At 43.1% G+C, this 11988-nt stretch overlaps 1 protein-coding gene across 1 annotated transcript in view; it reads left to right on the forward strand.

The window, feature by feature from the left end:
- The window catches only part of LOC135921058 (uncharacterized), a 29243-nt gene extending 19737 nt beyond the window's left edge, over window positions 1–9506 (forward strand). The window contains exons 10-14 of the mRNA XM_070523616.1: window positions 369–447; window positions 5356–5582; window positions 6809–7033; window positions 7986–8129; window positions 9014–9506. Of these exons, the coding sequence (XP_070379717.1) occupies window positions 369–447; window positions 5356–5582; window positions 6809–7033; window positions 7986–8129; window positions 9014–9364 (1026 nt within the window). The 3' untranslated portion in view covers window positions 9365–9506. The remainder of the gene's footprint in view (window positions 1–368; window positions 448–5355; window positions 5583–6808; window positions 7034–7985; window positions 8130–9013) is intronic.
- The last annotated feature ends 2482 nt before the right edge of the window (window positions 9507–11988 follow it).

Here is an 11988-nt window from a genome sequence, read left to right on the forward strand (position 1 = left end):
TAGAGATAATAGATCAGTGATGAAGCTCTGGCACGCGTCATGATAAGTTAGATGAAATTTCTTGCATATGAAAGAGAATGTCTAGGGATGAGGTTGGAGCTCTAAATATATAATACAGTCTAGAGAATATGTTTCATGACTTTCTCTACCGTGGAGTTACTTAAAAAGAAAAAAAAACGGGAAAAATGTTTGCTTCCATAAACAATAAAGGAAGAATTAGTTGAGCACTGAAGATGAAGTGTAGAAATATTCTGGGCAAATACGTAGGTACATGCGCCACTTCCCTTCTTACTTTGCACAGCTAAGTATTGCTTCTTTAGCAAATGATTTCTTTAAAACCTTAATGTGCTTTTTTATTCTCTTTGCAGACTAATCCTGAGGGCAAATGTCATTGGCTTTTGGAGAAACTGGGCGACATCCGCTACACTGCCATAGACCTTATTGAAGGTAATTGTACTGCCTGTAATGCCTGTATATATTATTGCTTTTTTTGCGTCTTTTCTCTAAATATCCCTTCAAGAATTGTACTCCCTGATATGTTCATTTTTCGTGCATTTTACATTATAGTATTAGTGCCTTACGTTATGTTTTACTCATGTTATTTCGTTAAGTGTACCTTTGGGGCCTTTCATTACTTCATGTGTTCCTTTGTCATGTTTTGATCTTGGTAGTAATCTTGATGAGCCCTGCATTGAGGCGTATCTTTTGTATTAATCTTTAGACGGCTTCTTACTCTTCTTTTTTTCCCTTGATTTTGTAACCTCCATTGCACAATGCCCCCATAGGGCCTGTAAGGTATTTTAAATTAAAAAAAATAAACTGCGAGTGGCATGTTGCCGAGTTAGAATAATCGGATGTTTCGCCTGCACCAAAGTGTTAGGCAGTCGCATATTTTTACGCGTAGTGAATTACATATTGAGTTGGGCCAGGTGCAGATTCTGTCAGACCTTCCGAAAATGCTCAATACACAATGCTCTACTGATGAAGAAATGAAAGGCCTTTCGGAGAGAGTCAAAGTACTGGAGCAAAGTATTGATGCGAGTTCAACTGGCCACACTCTGGAATTCCCGTCGACCGGAATAGAGACCTTTAAGGCTGCTTTTTATGACTCCGAAAAGAGACTTCGAAGGAGCAATATTCGGTCCTTCGGTTTCACTGATAACGTAACAGAGACGTAGAAGCAGTCGGAAGACGCTGCTGCCTCTTCTTGCGCTACCAAACTCGGTATTTCAATTGACCCAGTTAACATCGATTATGCTCACAGGGTTGGCTCCTTCCGAGAAGACAGAGGTCGTCCTATTGTGCGGTTTGTCAGATATAAGGACAAGGATGCCGTTCTTGGTCTGTGTCACAAGCTTAAAGACACTGAATTTTATGTTCGCGAAGACCTTTCATGCCCACTTCGTGTTGCCCACAAAAAGCTTCTCGAGTTTGGCAATGTCCAAGATTTATCGTTTAAACTCAGACACAATAAACCGGTCATTGGTGGCAGAAGCTACGCCTACAATGTTAGCTAGGATACTGTGGGTTTGCAAAAAAAGTAGCACGTAATCGATCTCGACCTTGTCGTGATGCTCATAATAATTCTACCTCCCGTTTTTTCTCGCGTCATGAAGCATCAGTGTCGTGCTTATGAATTGTCGAAGTGTAAATAATAAAACTGACGAACTAGCTGCCTTACTATCCTCTTCGAACACAGATGTATTTATTCGCTCTTAACCTTGGTTAGATGAATCCATTTTCAGCGCTGAAGTGTCTCCTTCAGAATGTGTACCTTACCGAAAAGATAGAAACACACGTGAAGGAGGCGTGTCCTTGCTCGTAAGACAAAATGTAGAAAGCTATGCGGTCACTATCGCTGATATGAAATGTGGGTGAGTGTGGCGTAAAGTGGTACTTGAGAATCATGAACACCTCATGATCGGTGCGTTTTATCGCCCGCCTAATGACGACTTCCATTTTCGTAATGCTCTCTCGAATGTTTTGCTGAAAGTTTCAATTCATTATTTCCTGACCGGAGGAGACCTTAACATGCCTGATGTTCGGTGTAATAATAAATTGCCAGTGCTCTCCTTCCACCGGTCTTTGTCTAATGCTTTCACTGAATTTATCTCGACACATGGCCTTTTTCAATTTGTGGCAAAACCGGCCACGTGGCGGAATGGGTCACGCTCAACTCTTGCCCTTTTGTTCTCGAACGCCCCTTCGTTGCTGCAGTCTCTCTCGGTTGTTCCTGGAATAAGCGATCGTGACGCTGTGGAAGCCCAGTCGGAAACCGGTCATCCCTGTGTCGCAGCCTCACGAAGTTTACAACTTTGAAAGAGAAGATTATGATAATATTATCATTGCCTTTCAATGTTAACTTGACAGCTTTGTTCAATACGGCGCTACCAGAATTTTTGATGAGTTGTGGTCTGACTTCACACATAAGGTTCTGGGCCTAATTGACACTTACATATCTCATCTAAATTCTTTCGATAAAACGCGAGAGCTACAAGCTATGGTTCAATAAAGAAATAAACAAACTTATTAACAAAAAATCGTACGTTTAGAATCTATAGAAGCCAGACTAACCCGCCTGCTTTCTTCAGACTTGAGCAGTTGAGTGCGGAAATAAACTCTAAAATCATATTAGCAAACAAGAGTTCTTTCTCTTACTTAACCACAAATCACAAGTAATTCAAAAAAATTTGTGGAATTAGCTTAAGGCAAATAATAAAGATAAGGTCGGGATCCCACCGATATAAGATGAAGGTAGGATCCTTATCAGCGATGAAGACGAGGCAACCTGCTTTAACGAATATTTCGCGTCTGTTTTTTCGGACTCCGCTCCAAGGCCTACCCCAGTTAGCGTGGGTGTCATTTCTGCGGTCATGCCTGGCATTACAATCAATAGGTCGAGTATTCCTAATCTTCGGAAGCTAAAACATAATTCTGTTCCTTACCCTGACGGAATACCGAACTTTGTCTTTAAATATTGTGGAAAGATCCTATCTGAATATTTATACGTGTTCGCAAAATCTCTAGGTACTTCTGAACTCCCCCAGGAATGCAAAATACGAACTGTAGTGCCTATTCTTAAGAAAGGATGAAGGGTGCGCGTCTCGAACTACAGAAAAATTTCTCGAGCTAGCGTTTCTTGTAAGACACGTGATTTACACTAACATTTGCCCCCATCTTGATAATAATAATTTGTCGACTATCAGCTTGGGTTTAGATTAGGGAGATCTCGTGTTGCACAGCTAACTGAGTTCTCCGAAGACATATTTAGCTCATGCAATAATGGTTTTCAAACTGACAGCATTCTTGATTTTCAGAAGGCATTTGACAAAGTTTCTCACACTCTTCTCTTTCATAAACTGTCCGCTCTCAGTTTACCTCGAAATATTCTTCTATGGCAGCAATATTATCTAATGGACCGTTCACAGAAAGTAATCATAAATTGAGCCTAATCTACTGCCGCTCCTGTGTCTTCCGGGGTACCACAGGGCTCTGTTTTAGGGTCTCTTCTTGTTCCAATTTATATTATTGATATTAGTTCTGGAATAACATAAAGTGTCAGGCTATGCGCTGACAACTGTGTTTCATACTGAGAAATGAAAAATGATTCAGTCTGTTCAGCTTTACAGTTAGATCTCCATAATATATACCGTTGGTGTGGAAACTGGCTTATGCCTCTAAATGTTTGCAAGTGCTGCTATATCCGTTTACCAGAATGCGAAGCCGAATGCAATCAAATTATCACATTAATGGTCAACCCCTCGCCACAGGTAACGAAGCTACATGCCCAGAAGTTACCTTTTACTCAGATTTGTCATAGAATCGTCACGTTCAAGGTGTAACTCAGAAGGCAGGTCGTGTTCTTCACGTAACTAAAGAAAATCAAAGTATGCTGGGTGGACGCCCTGCAAAGCGACGACCACCAGACCCAGCTCCGGACCGTCCAGAGGGCTCACGAAAGGGCGGAGGCTCACGGGCTTCCCGTCCCAACGTGGGTGCGGCCCGCGACCCCTGCCGCCCACTAAAGCAAGAGTGGGTGGGAGGGGTTCCTCAGGACACATTAAAGTTATTTCCTCCTCCTCCCCGAAGAACGTTATGGAAACACTATATGTAACCAATCACCGGCCTATCCTTGAATATGCCTGCGTTGTGTGGTACTCACATACACAGCATCTCATTAATAGCTTAAAGGCTATCCAGAACCGCGCCGCTCACTTTGTAACTAGTGGTTACCGATTTTTCACTAGGATCTCCTATATTAAACGTCGAATTAACTAAATGGACCTTTCCTTGCGCCGTGAACGATTTCGCCTCGTATTTTTGCGGGATGTACTGTTTAATGAAACGCCGTTAGTTTTAAGTAGATATTTACAGGCACCGAGTTACGTATCTGAGCGACGAGACCACAGCTCAAAGATTAAAGTAATTTTTCCCGCACGTCTGTTTATAAGAACTCGCTTTTTCCGCGCACTATCAGTGAACGGAACCGGCTGCGTCCTGACATTGTAGAAACTGCAGCTGATCGTGCAAGGTTTTCAGATATGCTTAGTCAGTATGTGTAGCTTGTTAATTTTTTTTGCGTGTCCAATGATTGATTACCCGTGTTTGTTGCCTGTGTTTATTTAATACTTTGGTGCAATGAATTGTTTCTCAATTCTTCCACACCCTTTACTGTAATGCTCATCAGCACGCTGTATGTTTTGGCTGTATTTATTCAATTTACAACTTTGGTGCTGTCAATTGTTGCTTTATTTCGCCTCGTCCCCCCTACTGTAATGCCATCCAGCGCGATATGTAGGTACTTGAATAAATAAATAAAACAGATTAAACAGAAAATTTATACAGATCAGAAGTAATTAATAAGGGGAAATGAGACGTCCACCCAAACGTACCTAAGTGCCAGAAAGGAAACTCATACGGGTTGCTCGAAATAAAAGCTTTTCTTTCGAGGAATTCATGTAGGTTTCCTTTTAGTACTAAGCTACGTTTGGGTGGAAATCTCATTTCACATTAATAAATACTTTTCTCCACCTTGAGGGTTTCGGTAAAACTATTTGATCAAATCAGAAATAGCTTAAAAACCCTGATATTCATTCATCAATGTGTTCATTATGGAACTTGAAAATTTTCTAACCTCGTCTTCAAGGTAGTGTGCTTCAAAAAGCACGACATTTTTTTCGCATTAATCAACTTAAGCGCGCACTCTACTTATATGCTCTACAGAGGTGTTCTGCAAAAACAAGCGCCCATTTCCCGCACTATGATATTGCGACGCTCACTACTTATCTTGTCTCATCTTAGCACTTGTAGTCCTATAACACTATAAATTGGGAATTTTGCGCTCTCCTGGCACAGGTATAGACGCTGTATCTACTCACACTATTGAGAGTGTGGCCAGCTTCATGGTCCAGTTCCAGAACGCCGTAGCCTCAGTATTCAACAGCCCCCAGAGAAACAAAAATGGCGGAGCCACTAAAATTGTTACGAAGCAGCGTGAAGTGGTCATTCCCGGGGGAAACGCGAGACAGCTTGTCGACGCAGAACGTGGTCACCCCTTCACTGCCTTCACAGTGATCGAAAAGGTTTTTGCTTTCTTTTCAGTACACAGTTGACGTCTCCACTCGTAAACTGGGCTCTGTTGTGGTAATTGGCGGGAAGCTGGACGTGACGAAGTCGATCTTCTGCGTCTATTTACCATGACAGTGGCGCAAGTCACTTTATGGCAAAGATTCTTGCGAACAACCAGTTGTGGAGTGCGAAAACTGCAGAAATCGTCAGTTATTGCACCCAACTAATCGCAGCGGCATTATTGAATACACCGGCTGTTGCCACATTTCGGTCAGAATTAGGATGTAGTGACGTTTCATGCTTATCTTTATTTTTGCCGGGTGGCAGAAAATGTTCATGCTGTACTACATGTAAATGATGTACTCGTTTTTCAGCGTTATCAGAAAAGAATTATCGGAAAGGTAAAAAAAGAAATGAATTTATTAGTAAAATGTTTAATAATACACAATACGTATGAAAATAATTTATCTGATTTTGCATGCGAAAACCACAATATGAGCGTAAAGCCTGGAAAGGAGCATATCGCCGAAATAATCTCGATCCCATGTGCTTCTGTCAGGTGACACTTAACATAAATTAACTAATATAAGTCGACGTGCATCTTAATATTCTCCCACGGGCAAATGTGGCCGCAGCGTCAGTTGTCCAACCCACGACGTCGCGACTAACAGCGCATGTTCCTAGGGGGGGGGGGGGGAGGGTTGGCACTGCAACCCGGACGAAAGAGGAAACGAAGTAGACAATACGAGCGCTTTTTTCTATCCTCTGGGTTGCGCTGCCCACCCCTAGGAACATGTTCAATCACCCGCTCGCCCAACTTGCCGTGTTAACAGCGCAACACCGTAGGAACATATATTAATAGAAAAGTTGGTGCAGACGTATCTTCAGCCACTGCGAATATTATGAATTTGGCCACGTATATCTTTTCAGTCTTTCCTTGACTTACTCGCCCGGTATTTGGATGTTTAGTCTGCCGACGTACAAAAGCACATTGCAATACTGACTGTTCCAAATAATTGCTGCCACAAAGCGACTGTCTATCGTTCATCCGAACTCGCCTTCACCTGGCAGAAACGTACTCGTAAATCTTGATTAGCGTTGTGTAGCTTGAATTGAGCCAAATTGACCCAGTTGTTTAAGTAATTGATCGAGTGAATTGTGCTGTTTAGGATCGATAGGAAGAATAGTTTGATTACTTTACGTAATAAATATGAAGTACCGACTGTCCACTATTATACAGCATAATGGCAACACGAAGGAGCGACAGCTCTCTCTCAAAGGAAGCAGCTTCCCCCTCCTCTGGCTGAGACGCCTCCGAGCATGGCATGCCCTCCCGCCGCTGCTGCAAGCTCTACTTCCGGTCATGGCGTCGTTGGCGGATATAAAACGCCTGAACGCCTTCTTTCGACTGCCGTATTACGACGCCCGGATATTACCAGCCTACAACTTTGCTGCTCTGGGACACGTACGTTGGCCTCACATTTGACTTTCACGGCCATATTTGTGTGCATAGTTGTGCGATCCTTGACAAACTGTATCGCTGTGCTACAGACACTGTGCTGATCAAGAAATGATCTTTTTGACTCTTCAAAGAAGCAATGTTTAATTAATGTAGGAGGAAGTATCTCGCGTGTAAGCAGCGTTAATTGCAACATGCTTCACCTTTCTCACTTTTGAGCGCATTTCGTCCGAGGAGCTGACGACCGCTTCCTCCAGTTTCGCCATCAGAAGCAAGAAATACATAACGCGGCATTGGACAACTGTTTATGCGACGAATAGGTGGAAGTTTGGTGGAATGTAATACATGAACTTATACATCAACTGAAATGAAATTAAGCGAAAAGATTCAGAAACATAAAGGTTCCGCCTTCTACACATAAAAGTTCTGCTTCTGGAACTCTCTCTTTAACGTCATTATTTGCGCTTGTCTGTATATAATCTTGAGTCTAAAACAGCGCAACACACAAGGACAGAACAATGCACCCACCGCGCTGGGTACGTCCTTTTCTATCCCTGTCTAGCTTTTCACTGTTACAAATTTGAGACGATCATCCCATAAGACCAGCCTTCGACGTTATGAAGTTACATTTATGTTACGTCAGGCTGCCTGGTGCGTGATTAGTGTCATCCTACGTTTTTCGTTTCACTAATAGCCCACAACATCTACCGCGCTCGCTATATTTCGTTATGACCCCACAAAGCACCCGGATGTGTTACTATTGTTTGGTGACTTCACGCCGTCATGGTGACGCGGCAAGCAAATCTGCAAATCTGGCGTACTTAGCGTTATGTGCATTCCCTTCACTCCCTGTTTCATGTCTCTATTTTTCAATTCGAAGTGAGATTTCCCGATATGCTAGGAAACGCCATTGTGAATTATTAAAACATTTATTGTTGGTTCTGGCGGCTGCACGCAGGTTGTCGGTCGAGCAATAGCTCGCAAGGTGGACCATCTACGGCGCCAGGATAAATCCATGGACGAACGTTGGCGGCGCTTCTGGGAGAGCTCTGATGTTATCGACTCCAGCAATATTTACTGCGCGGAAGCTACGATTAATGAGGTGAGATTGAGAGGGTTCAATTTACAGGACTCCGTGAGTCATACTTCAAATTCACGAACCTACATTCAGAAGAGTACGATTAGATACACACATGCGCAGGTACGGTAAGCAGGCAGCCGCTCTGCGCATGCCCGCGACAATGTTCAGAACGAGGTGAAGTTTATCCCAATAAACGTTTATCCAAATACACCCGAACTTTCGTAATTGATTTAATTTTGGTAACACAGGAAGCACGAAAAACGACGGAAAAATGACAGAAAATTTTGGGTCGCAACACTTGGTGATGCTTGTTTATTTTGCACAGTATGGGTAATAAAACCTATATAGTAAACAGAGGAAAGCAGCCGCGCAATTCTTAGAAGGCGCTAAAATTTGGAAGTTGAACTCGTCTTTCGCAGATGATTTCCAAAGAATTCTATAAAATGGTGCAAATGAACAACTTGCGCTAACATGTTGCTTTAAAATAGCACAACACGTTGAATTTACGCGCTTTCGCTTTATCGCTTCACGAAAATACATATACTGTAGACGTCATCATGCACTTTCATTGATGGGCGTAAATTGTATGCAGAAACGATTGGAACCGTTTTGGTGTGCAGGTGCTTTTATTCGAAATCGTGGATAAGCTCCACTTCTTTCTCAGATGAGGAGCGGACTCGCGCCTTTTCACTTAATTATACGCTGCGCTGTTTGGGAGTGGCCGCATTATCGTCCTTGCAATATGGGCTTGCTCGACAGAGGCTCGTTTGCTTCAGATTCTTGGGATAGTTAACAGAAGGTATACGAAATATAGTAGAAAATGATCTCTAAAAATTAATAGAAAAATTCATGCTTGCAGCGTGGGCGACGCATTCACAATTTTTTCTATATTTTTTGCACGACAGAATGACACGTGGCGTCAGAAGAGGGTGAACGAATTTGTCGCCAACGATACGCTTCTGGACCACGTCGTCGGGTTGAAGATGGCCCACCTTGCCCTAGTAAGCTCAACCAACAGGGCCAGTCTGTCTCACAGTGAAGGACAACTGCTTCCAGGCATTCATCTGTCGAGCAAGCAGCTATTTCTTATATTGCACTGTGCTCTGGGCTGTGCAATGGCCGCCAGCCGAGACACCCATCACTCTATTCACAAGAATAACTGCATGGTGGTGTACAGATCCTTCCGACCTTTCATCGACAAGCCATGCGCACAACCCACTTATGAAAATACGCTCAATGATTGTCGCTACGTATAAGAGAATATTTAAAGCCACACAGCAAGTCACGACATCGCGTCTTTCGGCTTGCCTTGTGGCATACTTGTGTGATGAGCTGAAGCAGTCCTTTAATTTCAACCTCTGCAGGTATTGTGAGAGCTGAAAGTTGTTGCAAATAAAAATAATTTTATTCGTTTGACCTCAACAGATTTTTGCTAGCATGAGTTCCACACTACCGTTCCACTAACACTGTTTCGTTAATTTATAAAAAAGCCACGAGTGCAGTAACCAACAAGGGTATGCTTCATTTTTTTCGTTCTGTTGCCATAATGTATTTCTCAGTTGGAAGTAATACGCGCACGTCAACTGCAAAGGTAAGCTAACACCTCTTCTTTTGCGCAACAGATCGAAGGCCACGCAATGTGCTTGGCAGATGCCTGGTAGTTTTAATGTCAAATAGAAGAATGAGCCAGTGACAGGAGAAATGAAGCTGACTAAATGGCAAAAAAATTACATGGTCTGTCGAAATGAGGGAATTTTCAAGGGTCAGCTGGCGTTGGACAAGTTTATTCGAATACTGGGGGGAGAAGCCTGCAGTGAATGTATATTGGGCTGACTCTGCTGCTGCTGATCATGATGATAAAGCAGAACGCACGCAAGCTTATCAAGCAGTAAAACAATGAATGATTGCATAGATGTTGCTGGCAGCAACTCGACACTGGGGTTGACGATCATGGATAATAATGATGACGATGAGCGGCAATAATTTCGCATACGCACTTAGGAGGATGCGTTAAGGGAAAGTTCGGGTGGTCATTTCAGTGCGCTCTGGCACTGCGACAAATGCTATGTAAAAGGGGAATTAGGTATTACTGATAGCAGAAATGGGTTCAATAGATGATAAGCAGAATCCCCACTTCCACACCAAGTTATTATTTCAGTACAGCTCTAAAGCTGGTTGTTTTACACGAGCTTCGTAGCACAGCGAAACGACCACATGAGCAGAACTTAAAAGTCGTGTAAGAGTTGGTAGCTCAGCCATATTCTTAAAAAAGGAGATATGAAAAAAGGTTACGCAAGCAAAAGAATGTTTGCGAGTCAGCAAGCAGACTAAGAACAAATGAAAGAATATTAAATGTTCGTCGATCTTTCTTATGGTATGTTGCAGGCCATGTGGGGAGTGCGATGTACCATGCCATAGCTACATTGTGTGCCGTAGTTCCCCCCAATCATTTCGAATAAATGTTACGCCTACACTGAGCGCGACAAAGCGCCAGAAACCGGAAGTGATGAACTAAATTGTGGGACACAAACAAAGCACATGCGAGGTCAACTAAATCTAGAGGGGAGCGACGTGTGCCTCGGTGACGTTTCTAGAGTAAGCAGGAGGTGTCGAATGCATCTAACGTGGCTCAGAATCTAGCGAGAAACGAGGACACGCCGTCAGGCCCAAGGTAAACATTGTGGTCCCTTCCAGACGTGCACCGGGCAGCACCGCACCAGCTCTCCACACTCTGTAAACGAACGTTTTAACGCCATTGGCGTTCACTGCGAATTTCCCCAGGTTGCGGTGCATGCTTGCCTGCATCTAACTACTTTCGCGCCAGCATGGGCCAGTGAGCACCTGTCGTTCGGTAGGCGTCGTTCTTCAACGAACCACTTTAACGCAAGCCTGATTCCCTGTGCACTTGCGGCTGCGTACACGTCGTTTTTCGATAATCCGTTTTGACGGCAACTGCTTTCACTGGGTATGTGCGCCTACTTATTGACAACAAAAATCCTTCAAAATCGCTCAGATGCTGCGCCGAATTGAAGCTACGCCATACATATCCATACAATTTTGTCTGAGTAAATATTCAAACAGGCGGCACGCGCGCACTTCTCGGCGGCGCCGCTATATGGCGCTGCGTTTCCGGAGCAAAGCTCGAGAGAATAGCTTGGCTGTACTCGGCGCCTCAGGCGTAATGAGATTCGGAGGTGATAGGTTTCGTGTGTCGCTACATTCCTTCAATGCTAATCGGGTAAACATCCAGGGTCATCGTGAGAAGCTTTCTGCCGTAATTGCTCTATGTTTACGTTGATATGGGGCTGCCGCAATTGCAGCGTTCATTATAAGCAAGGTTTACCATCGAAGCTGTCATACATGTATCAGCTTAAGCGAAATTGTTAAGCTCGATTTCACTGAGTACGTGTTGGTGACGTTTGTTCCGTTAAACACAAATACCGCAAATGTACCTATCTTATAGGTTGCTTACTTTTTATTGCGCTGTCAAATTTTGTACTACAACTGTTGTAAATAAAATAATATGAGAACGTAAGATTGCTATGGAAGCTCAGAGTTTATATAACGACGTAAAAATACCGCAATGTGCATTTATTCACAAATCGAAGTATAGCAACGACGTATTGTGAACCACTGTGGTATAGACGAATATTTTGTGAATGAATGACCTTTAGTACACTCATAAATGATGTCAATATGTTTTTTTTTTAGAAAGCTGCGTTTCACGAACTTTTCCCCACAAATGCTGAATGAGGCGCAGTTTACGCGAACTTTATGCGTCTTTTCGTTGTAGTGAAACGAATCTTGGTACGTCCTGCTTTATCTTTTTCAACGCAGCAATATGTAGTGACATTCTTAAAATATTCCAGTACTGTAAATG

This window comes from Dermacentor albipictus, chromosome 8, assembly GCF_038994185.2.
Source record: "Dermacentor albipictus isolate Rhodes 1998 colony chromosome 8, USDA_Dalb.pri_finalv2, whole genome shotgun sequence".
Taxonomy (NCBI): Eukaryota; Metazoa; Arthropoda; class Arachnida; order Ixodida; family Ixodidae; genus Dermacentor; species Dermacentor albipictus.